Raw genomic sequence first — 18,683 nt, 5'->3', positions numbered from 1 at the left:
AAAAAGAAAACTCCCCTCTCATTATCTTATTTAATGATAACCTAAATTCAAGGATAAAGATTATGGCATCTAGCCTCGACCTACTGCTATTATCACACCGTTGTAAAGTCTCCCGTCTGTGTTTTTTCACCACATCTATTGTGACCATTTTCTGCAAGAGCAACCGATTTTCTTTTCCCATTATGTGCAATCTCAGCTACTCCATCGTCTCAAGGTTGAAATCCTATCGTGCAGAACTAACACTTTCTTGGTCATTTATACCACGGACATCCGAACTGTGGAATCAACTTCCTGCGCACATTGTCACCGTAGCTGACAAAAAGATTTTAAGAATTGATTAGCTAACATTGTACAACGAAGCCATTTTACTGCACACAATATATCTTTTTACTGATGCAACAACGCCCCTCTGTAATGACGTTTGGCCCTGAGGGCATAATAAACAAACAAATAAATAAATAAATAAATAAATAAATAAATAAGGAAGTCAATTGATGAAAGAATATTTGTTGCCGACATAGCTGCTTAAAGTTTGGAAAACAAAAAGAACTTGGTATGAAACCCCAGAACTTGCAAATTCGGATATCTTCTTACGTATTTTCCTGGATACAATAAATACCCTCATCTTACGAATTTCAATTAAAATCAGTGGCGTCGACAATTTTTCACAGCCTCTGTATTGTGTTCGTAAACAGTATGCATGGTTGAATGCTTTGTACACAGTACTAAGGTAGCATCATTAGTGAGTCTGCAGGCTTCTTTCATGGAACAGAGTTTCTTTTCGGACATCCACTGCTACTTCTCCGGAGCCCTAACCAATCTTTCCTCAAATCGCTGGTAGTTCAATTGCCTGGAAGGAATTGTAAATGAGCCTACAACGCTGTGCGAGTTCCTGCTTCTGGGAAGCTCCCAATTATCTTGCATGCAGTCGTGGTTATCGGTATGCTTGCGTCAATGTGTTCTTGCCAATCAGGTTATGCCGCATCGAACCGAAGCGCTGTTGCCTAAGTTAGCGGAGGGTCAAAGCGTGCGCGTTAGCTGTAGTTGCAGTCGTTTTTCCATATATTTAGTAAGTTGCAAAACTGATCACGTACGTTTAAGATTCGACAGATGACGTCAATATGCCGTTAGGTGAAACCACACGATAGGATCGCGTGGTTCTTCCCTACGCTGCTGTGCGTGGCTGCACCTTTAGTATATAGCGTCCCTGCAGGCAATGGAGGGCGAGTTGGTTTGATTTGTTAAAGGCTATAATTGAAGGAGTACGTGTGGGCTTAGCGAAAACCCAGTTCTCGCGCATACGGAATTTCAACAAGGAAGCAGATAAAAAGGAGGGAGAGGCAGGGGCGTTAGCCAATCTAATTACTGTTTGGCTAGCACGTTCTGGGAAGGAGGAGGAAGCAGGAATAGATGGAAAGACAAGGAGGTTAGCCAGTTATCAGACCAGCTGGCTACCCTGTCACGTGCTGGGGAAATGCGTAAAGGATCCAGGCCCTTCCAACGACCTTGCGGACCCGTTTGAGCCCTACGGATGCCTGGGTCACTAGCTCAACGCATCCTATGATGGCATTATACAGGTAGCGATAGAAACTGGCTCCGTCTGACTGCTCTGCTCAGCACCTACGGCTAGGCCTTTGGCCTCCGTGCCACAAGCACGTGGACGTCGCGGCATCCATAGTAGCCTAAGCATTATTGTGATGAGCAACACATGGAAGCATGTGGGTGAAATGTTTCGACGTGTTTACATTGCGACGTTCAAGTAGAATCGAGTAACGATGAGGAGCAAGCCTGACGACCACATGATAAAGCGGACGACAGCTGTACCAGTGCTCTCGCCTAACGTAAAACGATAGACGAACGAAGACAGTCAACCGAACTGCGAGCTATTAACTGCTGTCGAAGAAAAAGAAAAAAATATGCAGATCCGCGCACTATGGGAATCAATATCAGGTGAAGCATTTCGCAGGCAGCTAGGTATACTGCACGTTTTGGGGTTCTGCAGAGTGCTACCGGAGTCACCGCCCTTTTTATGTGCGTCAAGCAGTTCTGCCCGTGTGACACGAGGGTGTGGATCACGATGGCAGAAGGATGACGATGGTGGTTACAGCGTTAATAGGACGGCAACGGCATAAGGATTGATTTTAAGTCCTGAGGAGAAGAAAATTTACAATATGGGCCTGTACTCATAAAACCCTGTTACGCTATAATTGTTCGTAATAAAAAATGCTACCCAATCCTGGCGCTCGGCCTATAATTTGTAAATGTAGCGGGCCAATGAAATACAGTACGTACGATCGCATCGCTCTGATATTTCGGTCCCTGTTTTGTTACGACTAGAGCCGCTCCCAATGATCGTGTAGTTTGACAACAATGTATTAAGGCGGTAGCAGCCACGAGGGAAGAATGCGAGCAAGTAGCACGCTCTAGATTTTATAAGCAATTTAGCAACACGGAACATGACGCACTAGAATGACTATACTACTATACTATACATGACGCAATAGGATGACTACACTACTCGCGGGTTTTATTCCAGAGCCTATGGCCGAATGCACACTAGCGCGTGGGCGTGCGCATCTCGCTCGTGCTATGCGATGTGCCGGCGTATAACAGGCGTATAACTAGCGTGCTCACTCTTCTTGCACTGAAATGCACAAGAATTAAAAGTTCACATTGGAGTTCCGCGTTTACGTGCGTCGGATCCGTATTCAAAGGGCTTCTCTCGGGCAAAACGGTGGATAGCATGAGAGCATGCTGCAAGCGAAAAACGCACCACCCATGTATGCGTTGCTGTTTACCAAGCGCTCAGATCACATATAGTCCTTTTCAATTTTTGCTATGCTTACAATAACTTTTTGTGAGGTACTAGGCGTCCAGCATCGCTGTAGGCATCCAAAGTTTAAAACATATAACGTCTACGCTCAAATGAAGCCGCGGCGCGCATGGCCACAGCTGAACCCATGCTGACGCAGTCGGCCTCCAGTGTCGTCCACATTGCTCGAGAGTCGTGGAGGAACAAGGCAACTCTTGTGCTCACCGTCAAGAGCTTTCTAGCCCTAGGACTCCTACGAGCACGAGACGATGTCGCCACTACTTAGAAATACTCATGCTCGCATGGTTGATTTTGTTTTCACGGAGGGTACGCTTTGACTTTAACCTGCAAAAGTACTTTAATGCACGCAATTTATACATTGTTTTGCAGGTAAGAAGCCAAAGCTAGTTACGGAGAAATAATTTAACACACACACACATCAATGAGCCACGCCCGTGCTTGTGTTATACTAGCGCAAAATACGCGTCTGGCGGTGTGAGTTAATCATTATCACAACCATAATATTTTATGTTCATGCAAGACAACGGCTTCTGCAAGTGCTCTCCAAGTACCTCCATCTTGCATCAGGCAATTCCTTCCTATGCCTGCAAATGCCCTGATCTCATCACTTAATCCTTATTTCTTAATCTTATCAGCAGTTCTGCCTTCCTCAGCTGCGCCTTCCTTATCTCTGCACCGACTCTCTAACGCTAATAGCGAACCATTTATGAGCTTCACGCATTACAAGGCCTGTCCGACTATCCTTTCTTCATGTTATACTCAAGGAAAGTATTGGCTACCCCAATTGCTGACTAATTCATAGCACACATTTTGCACTCTCGTAAGGTTACAATTGTCAGTTGTCGATCCGTCGCTCGCTGCAAGTTGCTTAGCTTCTTCCGACGCTTGTTCGTTAGCCTTTCGTGTTCGAGCCCCATAGGTTAGTGCTGGTGGGGGCTGCAGATTGCATACGTTTAAAGCATATTGGTAGCCGCTGAGCGCTGAACGGAACTGCATAGTTGCAGGTTAGCCTTATGTGGAGAGTGGAAAGGATAGATAAGATGGTGTCTGCATCGTACGTTGATTCAATAAGAGATCCCGTTATCCAGCCAAAGAGCACACTCGTTCTCGCTCCTATTTCGCAAAGTACTAGAATGTCGCAACTAGTTTAATTCAGTATCATGCTTGATAGGAATGCTTGCTTCTTTTTACAAAGCGAATGCGAAGTACTCGTTGTTACAAACGGCGGAAATCGATATTTCCCTTTAGATGAAAAGAAGAATGGAAGCTGGCCAGGGCATGTAAGGCGTAACTGGTGGAAATCTTGAGCTGCAGAAGGGTCACCGAGGGAAGATGAATACAGTTGAAGATGACAGAGAATTTGGTGAGGCGACGAAAGCAGAGATTTCGCAGGCATATGATGGAGTCACCTTATGCATGAGATGGAGAATCGGCTTTCGCTGGGATAGAAAGAGGCCGCCCTGCAGTAAATAGAAATTACGATGACGAAGAGGACGACGATGATGACGACAATCATGAAGAAGACGAGGACAATTTTCGCAGTGAGGTGGAACGTTGGAGTTTTCTTTAGCCTGGGAAGGCGATGCACCTGCTGCCAAAAATACGGCCACACGAAAAACGATGCCTTCATTTCATTCCTATAATAGAGTATACATTCTTGGTCGGGCATCGGGCACAAATTGGAGAGGACTTTATCCCAAGCGTCTAATAAATAAAAGTCGCCATGCGCTATTCAGCTTCGGCAAGGTAAGCTGCAAGCGTCCATCAAGCACGGCTGAAATACGGAATGGATTTCTCCTCAGCATATCAATTTTCCTACACTGCCCAAAATGGCTGTATTTAACATGAAGTTCTCAGACGCAACAGCAGCCATCAGCATATGCACTCATCAAACGACAATGTAACTTCGCCCGCTAAGAATCAAAGGGCACCAAAAACCACATACTCTTTCTCTCAACGTGTACAACGTGGTGCCTTGCACTGAAAACTGGTTACAGCACCAGCCACTAGCTACATAATAGTTACACCAACACATATTGAATCCAGGGAATGCAGAGCGGAAGTTAACTGTTCTTTGTAATCGAAATGTACAAATAATAAGGAAAGGTGAAGTGAGAATGGACGAAAAGACGACTCTCAAAGTTAACCCGCAACTACCTTATTGAAAGCAGACGATGTCACTTTTAAAGGAGATGGTGTGCCATATGCGCACGTGCGAGCGCACATGGCCACAGAAACGCCACTTTCTGAATTGTATGATTCTATAACAATGCAAAGCTCGTTTGGGTATTGTATGCAAAGGTATGTGCGCACATGGCCACCTTCTCCTATATGTATGACCCCGTCTGCTTTCAATAAATTAGTAGCAAGTGACGCTGTTTCCTGTCCTAAAGCTTTTTTCCACCCTTGGTTGCGCCTTAACTTTAGGAATAAGATGAACCAACTAGCCCAGCAACGAGTATTCAGACTTGTCGCAGGTGTGACACAACTCAGGCGAGACATAGTTCGTGGGCCTAGAAGCAGGCAACTGGCCAATAAACCCTCCTACGCTACTACACCATGGCATCAAGGCTGCCCAGTTCAAGACCCTCGCTGTGCAATGAGCCAAAAGAATAAGCATAGCCGATGGGCTCAACTTTTTGTTAATCGCAACTTGATGAAAGGAACAGACAATTTTACCTACCTAGCAGAGGCTAGGGCGATAGGCTCAACTTCGGCAACCTCGATGCCATGATGTAACCTACGGGAGATTACTTGGTGGCGTCAGTAGTTGAAATATTGCCAACACGGCCGCGAGTAAAATTGGCTAACACTTCCCGGGCTAGATCTAGTACACATACCCAACGAGGTGGGCCGCAGAACGGCCACCGCGGTACATAGTTCAATGACAAAGCATCCCATACCTAATGCGGGTGATGTTTCCTCAGACCCCATTGAACCAGTGCTATGTTGTATAAAGTTAAGTCCAGTTTCACATACTTTTCCCTCGTTATTTCGACATTTAAATGAAAAGGTAATTCACCTATTGTTTTCTCGGCTTCCTTGTTCGCTTCGCGTGGTTGTGAACACCGGGCGGTCAACGTGCTTTCTCGGAGTCTACGTCCATTGGGAGCCGGTCGATCAGCACGCCGAAGAAAAAAACAATTTCGAAATGGCGCTGAATGTAGTGAAGGCGACACGCTTTATGGAGCGAGAATGGTTCTCAACAATCTTGCTCTTTTGTCAAAACATTTAGAAAGGTCCGCAAAAACGATAAAGGTACTGTGCAGCACTTGCAGTGGAAAAAGTAGAAGAAGGCGCACATAGATGGGAGACAAACTGAAACGTTCTTTCCAATAATGACTAGAAAATATAAAAACATATAGATAACGGTGTTTCACGCTTTACTGAAAAATCATTGCACTGGTAGTAGGGAGACTATACTCCGAGTAGGCTCACTGCGGTTTCTTCTTAAAGAGCTTATGACGCGGTACGTCATTTGGCTTGACAGTGAAACTTCCAAAATAAAACTGTATCATGGCGAAAAAATTAGTAGGGTGCTTAAGCTTCGCCTTTAAATGTGGAACGTGACAGCATTCAAAGATCCCTGACTGCTTCTTCCCGGCAACTGCAGCATATGCAACCGTAATGTTTATCGGGAAACGCCAGCGGCGAACGCTAGGCTATGCCACTATGCGGCGAACGCTGCCTCTTTCATGGGCCGCGATGGATGGATGGATAGATGGATGGAAGGTAGGAGCGTCCCTTTTGAAACGGGGTGATGGCAGTTGTCGCCATGCTCAGCTTATTATTTTTCTTTAACTGTGTTGGAAGTTATTAAAGTTCGCCATTTTCTTTAAATACGTCTTCCTACACTTTTAACCTTATGTCACCTCTCTGCTTTTGAGCCACCAATCTTCCAATCACTTTTTGCTAATTTCCACCGCATGCTTATTTACATGACTGTTGTTATCTCTAAGCCCTAGGGCCTCAGGAAGCATGACTGTGCCCGCATCGACATCACGATAGATACCATCATATTTTAGTATGAGGTGTTTTATTGTTTCTACAGATTTACCACACAAAGTACATGTATCTTTTTCTTCTTTAAATTTCTTTTTATAGCTGCGCGTTTTAAGACATCTTGACCTAGCTTCGAAGAGTAGGGCACTGCCTCTTGAGTTACAATAAAACGCTTCCTTCCTGATCTGCTGTTTCCAGTATCGATATATATATAGTTCAACACTATGCTTCTTTTCCATTGAATTTATCTCATTTTTACCGTCCGCGTTTTTAACATGTCGTTTAATGCTCTATCTTCATCCGTTCTCGTCTCTGGCATACTTACTGGTTAGCTTTCTAGTTCTTTCCCGCCATTATGTGTCAATGCTCTTTCTGTATAGGTATTTAAATACCTTAGCTGCCCACCTGTTATCCCCCAATTTCCTCAAACGTTTTTTGTATAGGATTTTACTCTGAGCTTCCTGTGCTTCGAACGATACCCAGCCCATATCCCCCTGTACTGCCTCATTTGCGGTTTTCCCGTGGGAACCTAGTGCTAATCTTCCAACAGCTCTCAGATTTAATTCGCGATGCGGTGAAGGCGAGTGCCATCTGGAATTATTTCAAGGAAGCGGGCGCGCCGCTCCGCGGACTCTGAGATATTTATGTGCCGGCGTGCGCAAATGGCGGACGCCGTGTCCGGTCTGTGCATGGTGGAAACGCTCGAAAAGGGGTTTGTTTGAGTTTTCGCGTAACATAATTATGTTTTCTCGTATATTCAAATTACAATATGAGAGCCATCATGTGTGTAAGTTGTGTGTAAGTCGTAGTTTACGATTTTTCTACGTATTTTAGCTTGAGAAATTCATAAGTTCAGGGAATTTTTTGCGTCACATGAACGGCCGGGGTATGTGTGGTTCGAAAAAAAAAATCTTGGCTCAAAGACGCCGGTCGCTGAGCACCAGGTTCTCTGCGGAGCGGGTAGTGCCTGGCGCGAGGGTGCCTGCCGTAGAGTTACAGTCGCTTCAGAGCCGTCGCGGCTTCTGGAGTATGCCCCCTTTGTGGCGGTCATGGTGACCAGATTCTTATCTTTGCGCAGTGTTTGCTTACTGCAGCTCTTCTTCGAAGGTTTGCAAGTCTCTTTAAACTCCCCGTTCCATATCAGATGGTTTGATTTTTCCACCCTTTGCCTAATCAGGCGATCAACCAGTTCGTGCTTCTTCTCGCCGAGTGCTGATACCAAGTTTGGTTGGCACGCTGTGATGCAATTTTGGGGTGGCGCGCCTTCACGAAGTGCTTGCGAAAGCACGGAAGGAGGTCTTTTTTCATCGCACAAGGGAGCGGCATCGCTTGGGCGGCAAGTTTCTCGAAGTGCGGGCTCGTCCTGCCATTATTTTTGATGAGTCAGGTGTAAAGCTCTCCATTAAGTTATGATGCATGCTCCTGACTCAGTGGAACCCAGAGCCGGAACCGATCGTGGCACACCATCGTGTGGTCGCGCTGCTCCGCGGATCGCTTTCGTGGTCTCCATGATTGTATGCCTTGACCTCTTTTGCGTCAAGGCAGTCCGAGGGTCAGTCAGGCTTGTATCCTGTAAGAGCGACATGGCTGTTTGTGTGTTCAGTGCAGTAACTCAGTTGTGCTGCACCACCACAGCCCCCTTGTCCTCATAGGACCGTTGGCCCGAACCAAAGCCCCCCGACCAGTCAGCCCGGGTAGAGGGGGAGCGCCGGGGTCAACGTATTGGGTAATGTTGGGTTGATGAGTACATGTAAGCTCTGGGATGCGGCACCTCGGGGTGCAAAGTCCTCTTCCCATCTGTCATCGGCGCGCAATGTAGGTGCCTGTAACTTTTGTCTGTGCGTGCTCTATTATACATTATTATTTTTGTATATGCACATCTCATAGCATCACTTCAAAATTATCTAAAGTTTCTGCCATATTATCATTGTACATAACCATTGTGTACACTGTATATATGGAACATCATTTTATACATGTGACAATTAGTTTATGTGTAAGTGTGATTTTCCGTGGGTCTGTGTTTTTATATGTTAGTGAGTAAGGAGTCGAACACTACTTTGAGAACGTGCTGTGTGTGCAATCCTTGGTTACTTGTATATGTTATCGTCCTAGTGGAATTGTGCCGTGATTGTGACTCAGTGTTCGTATCGTCTCTTGTTTAAATAAACTTTTTCTAAACACAACAACCTTACAGGTCCACAATATTGTCGAACACTGAAACTGACAAAAAATCTACATGCAGAATAATTGCCTTACGGTTGATAGCACCAGACAGCACTATGACTCGGGTGCAAGGTGGTCGTTTGTTTATACGAGCTGTTGCTGCTCTGAGTGTAAGCTTCTTACCGTGGAGTGCTGTCGTTCATAAAAATCATGCATAATAGAAATAACAATTACAAGCACCATTGGATGAAGGTTCAACCCGGCAAGTTGGCCACGTCTCCATGTTGAAATTTCCAGGCGAAAATTATATGAGCACCAGATGGTTACGTCTCAGCAGCCACCACAATATTGTTACCGCTCGTTTCTTTTCTTCTTTTAAAAAAAATCTGGGTTTCCGTGTCTCGTTGATTACAACAATCATTCTTGCAAGGCTTCTGTGAATCATCCGAAAGTTTGTTGTAATATTTCTGCACAGCAGCAAAAGACATACGCATCTGATGACAATTTTTTCACAGACACGCGACTTACGAGCTGCTAATTTCTCTGTCTTTCTGGCGTAGTTTAGTTTTTCTAGTTTCATAGCTTACCCTAATAACAGTATAATCATTTTGACCGTGGCATGAACAGCAATAAGAACATGATCTGCATAGCACTTTACGAGCAGCTACGCATAAATGAGCATAAATCTTGCTACAAGTTTTGTCCACTTGTTTAAACAACTGCGTTTCGACAAATGTAATGTATTGTGATGTCATTTGATAAAGGATGTTTATTTTTACCTGAGCTATGCCATTTTTCCGCACCTTTGATTTCTTCAATATGCCGTATACGTTTATGAGATTTCTTGTCACCTTTGCGACAAACTTGATGTCCTCGATTGCATCAGTTCGAAAAATAACATAAAGAAGATTTCCAGAATATTTGCGCTACGACTTCATTTTCCGGATGATGTGTCAAAGCAGCTCATTAAAACAAAAGCATACTACAATAAGAAGTAGGTCAGGCATGGTATGGAACAACGTTTCTTTTTTTTTTCGGCTGTCGCGGTTGCTTCTCAGCCAGTTTCCATGAGTCGTGCCAATAAAGTAGGTGAATGTGTTTGCCTGGCTGATTAGATTGAACATCTCAACTAAGCTTTAGTGTCACTCAGAGGCACGCCGCAGACGAATGCTGTCGATTAACTTGGACCACTTGAGGGTTTTCAAAGTGGCATCTTTTCAAGCTGAATTCACACGACAGATTGGATTGCTGATTCAGTCCGCGTACAATCATTACGGGGCTCAATGCCACCTAATTGCGATGCTTACAAGAACGCCTCAGACAAGCTGCTAGCAGCGCGATTCGGTGCAGCTAAGCCACGTCACGAAATCAGCAATCCGGCTGCTCGTGTGAATCGTGCTCAAAACACTCACTTACTACATAAGCGCAGGATGACTTTGAGATACTGTCAAGAGGATCATGTCCTGTATACTTCCAGATGACAGCCTTCCCCATAAAGCTGAAGTTTCGTTCCTATCTACAGTGCGCTGGCATTTATATGTAAGTGCGCTTTAAACCTAGAAAGTGGCTAATTGAAAATGTATCTTGTGGTCGCGTTGCTTGTAATTATGCCACAGTTTTTTTGTTATTTTAAGTGTGCATATGCAATTTAGGTTAATCAACGTTAACTGAGAGGGTTGCCTTTTTTTGTTATTGTTTTTTGGGGATGTGGTAGGGGGGGATAGACTGGTTACGTGAGATGTCGTCTATTCGGACAAAATACGAACATATACACGCAATCAACACACAGGGGACAAAAGTGACATAAACCAGGCATTTCAATCAAGACACGGAACTGAGTGTCTCAACCGAATAGCTTGGCTCATGTCTCTAAGCGCTGTGGTATCTGTATAGAAAATATTGTTGAGTAACAAGGCACATTATCAATTCAAACTTTATCGTACGCTTTGTAAGCCCTGCGATAAGCGCTCAAAGCCTATGTAGTAAATAGAAACGCTTATTGTCAAATTGTGTCCCCAGTCATATGCCATCGGTTATCTTTCTCGACAAAGAAAAAAATCCAGAAAATTAAATAAACTAATAAAGGAACGGGGAACAAAAAAAATGAGAAGCGCAGAGTTCTCGATTGTGCATGTCAGTCGATTAGCTTCGCTGTTTGCGTGGCCTAGGTGAATGGCACAGAGGTTTCTCCCACGACAGAGCGCAGACTGTAAGCGAGAATTCAGGCGTGAGACAAGCATGCGAATTCGTAGCGGTCTACTCACGTCGCAGTGCCCATGGCTCCAGGTTGCGCAGACCCCGCACCATCTTCAGGAGGCCGATGCTGCACTGCGGTGAGACGTCGGCCGTAAGGAGCTTGCGCGTGAGTGCCGGCGAGGATTCGTCGATCTGCTTGCCGATCCAGCGCTTCAGCTTGTCCATGAAACTGGGCTCTGACGTCGGGCTGGCAATGGTCTGAACCACGACCACGGACTCCGCCGGGAGAACTTCGTCCGTCTCCGCAAGGTCACCGGGTGGGTCGAGGCAGTGGGCGGAGCGCACAACAAACATCAACAGGATTACGACCCGTGCCTTCAGCGCTCCGCCGGCTCTGCAGGGGTTCGAGCAAGTGCTTCTTTTTCGGAAACGCATGTCACCTAGCCAGCTGCGACGTGCTGTCGGCGTCGACTCGTTGATTAGGTGCAACTCCAACGACTGGATGGGGGTAGGCAAGCGAGGGTCAGTGCGTGCCCGCGTTTGTCCAACACGAGACTGCACCCGTACGTTCCGCGCTCGACGACTACAAACGACCGGGCTCGTGTCAGGTACGAGCGCGAGGCGCAAAGTTACGACCAATCGCTCCGATTACTCGCTTACACACTCGTCCTGGCAGCAGTGCCACGCATTAATTCACACGCACGCACGCACAGACACGTACACACACTCACACACTCACGCGCCTGGCGAGTGGGATACCTCTCTTATAACCTTGCAGGAAGAATAAGAAGGTTGACGCGCGGTCACGGCGATGGGGAGATACTCCGGACCGCCCACCTCCTTGCGACAACGATTCGCCCCTCTTCCCCGCCGGCTTGCATATTTTTTTTTTCCACGACGTTCGCTTTTGTGCGATCGTGCCCTTTCCTACTTTCTCCGTCACCCTCGCGCCGGCATGCGCTTTCGAGATGTGATGGCTTTCCGAGTCATATACGGAAACGAGAGAGGGCATTTAGAAGGAGCGGTACAAGTGATGGCGGAGATATATAGCATTCGCGCAATCTCACTCTATACGCAAAGCGTACCGTGTTTACCCACATTTGATGGCTGTTCAGAAAGGTCCTACGCGCGCCTGGTTGACGGAATAATACAGCTGTCACCAACCTGACGGAGAAGAGCTGGTGGAGCACCACACAGAATTAACTCAGATATAAAATCTAACCTCACCATGCAGCGGCCACAGAAAAGAGCCTGTTGCCTGTCGTCAATCGATTACTCTGCCTTCTTCCTGCACCAACAGCTTGAATTGGGGGTATTACAACGTGTCATGCATTTTTCTAGAGGTCGTTAAGTCCGGAGACCTGGGTTATTGCCAATGCAGAGACATCGCCTGGTTTATACCTGCAGGTGCTTAGTTCGAAGAGGACCCCCGCACAGATCGTGTGCACCTCATTTGCCATCATCATTTCATGCTGTCAGCGCTTTCGAGATCTAAAGATTGTTAAAGAGGCAGTGCATTAAACTGTCGCCCAGCAAGCACCTCAGAAACGTTCGCACTGATTACGCATTTTTCGCTTTGATGTAAAACTAAGTTCGGTCGGTGGGATGCATTGCCTTTTTTCGTATTATTCGCTTGTCGTTGAAGGAAGAAACAAAAAAGTACGCCACGATTTTTTTAAAGAAGCATTTGCATCCCTGTTTGTTTAAACAAGTTAAACCGTAGTGAAAAAAAATTGCAGGCAACTTTGCGGGGTGTTCTTTTCTGCATGATGATCTACACTTAACGCAACGCATCGGTACACAGGACGTCACTGTAGCATTTTCACCAACTTTCCCACATCGATAACTTCTTAATGAGACTGAGCCTATAATTATAAACAACAGTGATGCAGCAAATGATAGCACGCAAACGGATACACCCGGAATATGTTGGAAGAGCCTGTGCCTCTCTGATATTTCTTGCAACTGAAAAAAAAATCATGGATGTCTTCTCAGTAAGCAACCCTATCGCAACTGAGTATTCACAATTCTTTACGTCATGCAGACCGGTGGCAGGAGATGCCAGACGCTGTCGCTACGTTAAGCAGATCAGAGACTGCTTAAACTCGGTGTGATCCTCGGTGCGTCAGCGCGTGCAGGTGGGTTTCCGGCAAGGTGTGTTGGCGCCGTGATATGACAGCACGACTTATCGCCTGAGCGAAGGAATGGACAGGCATCCATTCACCGCACCCTTTGATGAACCGCGTTGAGCATCATTACCAGACATCTCACCGATAATTTGTGTACAGTTTTTTTTTCTTTCGCCCGTTTGTCATACTTGTGCCGGCAAATCATGTTCCACAGTGCTCACAACTAGTAACCTTAGCTTTTTTTCAAAGCGGGAACATCACTAAATAAGAGGTCATATAGTAAAGACACATGCAAAGACTTTACACGGGGCGACATATCACAGTTTTATGCACATTTGCTACATCCTCAACGCTAGCGCCGTTTCCCCCTGAAAGTGAATAATGAGCTAGCCGATGCATTCCGCGTTACCAGCCTTTTTATTTGATTTCCGCATGTCTACACGTCTGCTCATTCCTTCTGAAGAAGATGGGAAAAGTAACTTTATGGTTACATCAAAAGTTAACGTCTTCATTATTCCTAAGAAATTATTTTTGCTAAACTGGCCTTTAATTTGAGAAACTATTTGAAACAGAAAACAGGAACTAACTTTCCGTACTCTGTCCGCTCAACTAGAACCATTTTAATGTCCCCAAGAGTTATGTCACTGTAACCTCTGGCTTATTCCTAACAGTTACCTTAATCATCGTGGTGTCATGGGTACCAAACCGAATACAAAAGAAAAAGGGATGGACAACGGCACTGCACTCATCCCCTTTTCTTGTGTGTTCTGTTTGCTGCCCGTTACCCCACGAGGAATATGCACCAACTAGACAAAATCGCAGTTCTTCTTCAATACATCCTAGTTACCTCAAGAAAAAGCAAGACAATTAAGAGGCTGATAGCTAGGTTGATGATTTCCCTCTTTTCAACAGCAAAATGCAGACCTTATGGTAAAAGATTGTCCAATAAAATGTTTCTAAAATGAGTAATGCAGAAAACCACAAAGGATTTTTGTACTCGAGATAAAATGACCCACAGTGATTTTTGCGCAATACTCTGGTTGTGCCCAGTTGCGCTCATCTCCCTTTATTGTGATTAGTGTCGTTGTTGAGAGAGAGATGCAGAGAAATGAGATTGGAAAGGCTGGGATGTTAATTTTTAGATAAGCCTCTAGACTGCTACCCTGCAGTGGGGAAGCTTAAAAAGGGAAAGCAAGACGCAAGGAATAGCGGAGAAAATCGGCAAATGCGTGGAAAGCGCCTGGGGGTATTGAAGTCGCTCTCATAGGCCACTCGAACGTAGAAACTTCAATAGCTCCTTGAGCTCCACGCGTGGCGATCGTAGAGGTCGGCATTCGAGGATCGCGTGCTCCTAAAGTGGCGAGTTGCCGAGACGAGCCAACGCAGTGGCAAGTATGTGGATGTATGCGATGTCACTAGAAAGATACTTTTCTAGTTCCCGAAAACATCACATGCAGCAAGTTGTCCAGTCCGATGTGGACAGGAAAGTAATTTGGGAAAGGGACGCCAAGCCACAGTTAGCAAGGTACTGGTCAGTTTGACATGGACCACATGGAGGATTGAGTCGAATAGAATGGTCAAGGGGATGCAGACGTGTGAGCTTGAAACATGGTGGGTTCTATAGGGCTGCCTGACATAATTAGGAAGCACGCAAAACTTCTGTATCTCTTCTTGACAGCTGGATGGGTTGTGGCACGCCAGCAGATGTAGCTGCTTCATCGAAATGCTCTTTCCCCATCATGCCTCAGTGGCTTGGAAGCAGCTGAAAAGTTTCATCGTATCGTTATTTGACGAAGTAATGAAGGAGATCTCGAGTTTTTAGAACTAGTTGTTCGTAGGTTTCGCGGTGTGAGGCGGAAGGCAAACGTTGTAGACCTGCCTTGAAATTACTGAAGGCACTGCATCTTTGGGAAAGTTCTCGAATCACACGAAGTGCATGCGCTGCGAAGAGCGTGAAGCTCCGCAGCTTTCTGTATACTCTTGTAGGACGTCTGAAACATTACAATGGCGATTTTTGCAAGAAAAATAACTGGTACCGCAGAGCCATCCATGTTGGTCTTACCATCAGTGTCGAGATTAGCGTGGTCGCTGTATTGCTTCGTGCAGCAGGAAGAGAGATAGTTGTTTGAGAGCTAGGGATGAGATTTCTGCCTTCGTCCGAATGCTTGGTACTGTCGCTTGTGGCTGAACTTGTGGCTGAGCCTGTGGCTGAATCTATGGCTGACCGAAGTACCAAGTTCGACTGCCAAGGCTCAGTCAAGCACCAGCACCACATGTAGTAAACTCCCTAACCATCCAACCAACAAAGCACCATGGGAGAACCAGAAATCTTGCTGTAGTTGTACGTACAATGTGATGGAAGACAAGCATGATAAAACAACATCATGTGACAGAGAGAGGCACGTGGTCCGCCTTCTGGCAATCAGGCAAGATGGTTGGAAGGGGTGCGAGAAAACTGCCTGGCTTGTGCTCTGGTCGCTTCCATGGCAATGTTAGTCATGGCTGGGTAGTCGTGCCCAAGTGCAATTATTTTTGTTGTTGACGTCCACCGTGGAAACCCAAGACAAATCTCAAGCGCCTGAATCTGAGTACTTTCAATTATTAGTATGTTGGTTCTGTATGCATTGGCCAACACTGGTAAGCTGTATTGCCGATACCTGAGAAAAAGTGCCTTATACAGTTGCATCTTCACGTTTACTGAAGTACCACATATTTTATTACTGAAGCATTATATGCCCCATTACGCGAAAATCTGTCGTCGTCGGCGGTATGACCGTGCGATCTTGCCAAAAATATCTGACAGTGCAAAGAATAAAAAAAAAACATGTGAGAAATGATCGAATTGGCGCCAAATTTATCAGGGAAGTACCTGTAAACAAAGAACATTAATGGCTTTGACGTAATAGTTCTGCTGAAACCCGCGAGGTGAAGATAAGTAATTAATTAAGGGAAAATGAGACATCCACCCAATCGTAGCAATTGCTACAAAGGAAACCCATACGGGTTCCTCGAAAGAAAAGCCCCGCACTTGAATTTTTTTTTCTCCAGCTGCGAGGCTTTTCTTTCGAGTAACCCGTATGGGTTTCCTTTGTTGCAATTGCTATGATTTGGTGGATGTCTCATTTTCCCTTAATTAATGGATTTATTTATTTATTTATTTATTTACTTACATACCTACAGCGCCCAATGTTGGGCATTAGAGTAGGGGGAAGTAGTATACAAATGATGGAAATACAGATGATTGATGTTACAAAAGGATAGATCTAATACACAATACAACAAAATATTGATATTGAAAACACAGTACTTAACACAACATTACACTAGAGGTTATTATGAAATACAATATAAATACACTTTAGTACATAATACGACGCAATGATAATATTAATAATAATTATAATTAGAATAATGTAATGAAAACAAAAGAACAGCGAGTAAGGCAAAAAGCCGCGGACAGGAAAGGTTAATCTCCAATTCTGTCCGAAGCGAAACACATTTTAGAGCTAAAGATATAAATGTTTCGACAACAAAGTTACGAACACAGATGGCGTTACGACAACAAGTTACGAACACGGAGGAAGATATGGTACATTTTGGTCTGGGTTCAAAATTTTAAACACTGTCAAAATTTTTTAGAAGTTTCCTGTGGCAGATACCACAATTCTAGTTCAAGAGCTAGTCTACTGGAAGAGGCGGACATAACAGGCCGTTATGTAAAGGACCGAGTGAGAGAACACGCCGACAATTTAAGAAAAGGGCATGAGTGCCCGTTCCTCTGCACATTGCAGATCGTGCTGCTGTAAGCCACGTTTCTTTTTTTTTTTTTGAGGTGAGAATTCTGGGTAGGAGTAGAGATAATTAAGCGCAGGAACTGCTAGAGCATATCACATTCATAGAAGTGGTCAAGCATGTGTTAGTTAAGCATCGTTACGCAGTGCGAAGAACAGTGCTCGTGACCACTCTCGCAAAACTGGACAATCGCCCCTTTACAGAGGAAAAAGCTCTAGGACATTGGTCCAGACGGGCTTCGGCATTCAAGGCCTTAAGGGCTTTGTTGAAGTTTTTAAGGACATGTGAATTGTGCGACCGCCTTTGAACGTTGTAGAGCGTAGTTTCGCGTTACTGTGCGAATTTTTTTCTTTTTATTTTTCCCATCTTCTTCTTCTTTCTCCTTTTATTCCCTTTACCCCTTTCCCCAGCACAGGGTAGCCAGCCGGTACTTACACTGGCTAACCTCCCTGTCTTTCCTCTCCTTTGCCTCCTCCTCCTCCTCCTTCGAGTATATGATGTGAAAATGAAATTGCTAGGTTTGTCGCGAACAAGATGAATTGTCGCTTGCTCGTTGCCGCACCCTGGTGTCGAGAGTGTCCGCAGTTTATATATGAAGCAAACTTTGTTCCTAATAAATCGCTGTGAGTGTAGCGCCGTCTTTCTTTCTCTTTTGTTTGTCACTTGGAATCTTACTTTTCCGCTATTATTGCGCTGCAATATAATGTGGTTCAGCGAAATCCAACTCGCCCAAGAAAAAGTTATTGCATAGTAATTCAGTTTGGGCAAGGAAAAATTACCCCTTCTTGCGTTTGCCATTTCTTTTTCTTCGCGCATACCTTGCAAACAGAACGTTCAATGAGAGCGTCGTTTATTGGAGTGGAAACTTCGGACATAGTTATTAGACTCCGTCAGTTATCTAATTGCGGGCACAAATACTTATTGCCCCCCGAGCTCAGTAATGATGTTTTGTACTTATTTTCTGAGAAACTGTTTAGTGGCCCAGTGAAAAAAATCCTTTAGGCCATCACCATTCATTAAGACTTATTAATATTTCTTCCATAAGAGCTGAATTCAGGAAATGAAGAAACAAGGCCGAGCATAGGCGAGTGAAGAAATGACCACACACTTTCACCAACCATGCAGATTCGGGCAGTTCGTTTCATCAAGGAAGAAACAGCTACTCTAGAAGTCCTACGTAAACTCTTTGCTCAGATGTTCCCTAAAGATCAGCTTTATGATCTCCCGCCAAATATTCAGTTTACCAACCATTATTCTGGCAGCCGTTTCAAGACCCGACTGCTCACTTTCCCGACAATTTCCTTCAGAACGGTTTGTCGATGGTTATTCATTTTTACGTCACTATACATATCTTTCCCTTCCCTCATAGAATCAAGCATATCATTGAGATACATGTTGCGCTGAATATGGCCCCCGTAAGTATTTACGTCATTGCGTAGGTCTCAGCTGGTGGTTTCCCCTACCGTCATCAAAGCACTTTATGCGCATTCGATGCTACATGTAGAAGTAAGTCCATCATCACGGAAAATTCCTTACCCGCATATTGACTGCAGAATAGCAGAATA

At 45.0% G+C, this 18,683-nt stretch overlaps 1 protein-coding gene across 1 annotated transcript in view; it reads right to left on the bottom strand.

The window, feature by feature from the left end:
* The window catches only part of LOC139050832 (nose resistant to fluoxetine protein 6-like), a 60,392-nt gene extending 48,760 nt beyond the window's left edge, over window positions 1-11,632 (bottom strand). Inside the window, exon 1 of the mRNA XM_070527849.1 lies at window positions 11,266-11,632. Coding sequence (XP_070383950.1) covers window positions 11,266-11,632 — 367 coding nt within the window. The remainder of the gene's footprint in view (window positions 1-11,265) is intronic.
* Window positions 11,633-18,683: the final 7,051 nt, after the last annotated feature.

The sequence above is a fragment of the Dermacentor albipictus genome, chromosome 1 (genome assembly GCF_038994185.2).
Source record: "Dermacentor albipictus isolate Rhodes 1998 colony chromosome 1, USDA_Dalb.pri_finalv2, whole genome shotgun sequence".
Lineage (NCBI taxonomy): Eukaryota > Metazoa > Arthropoda > Arachnida > Ixodida > Ixodidae > Dermacentor > Dermacentor albipictus.
Note: the sequence above shows the minus strand (reverse complement) of the source record. Positions and strands in the feature narration are given on the sequence as shown.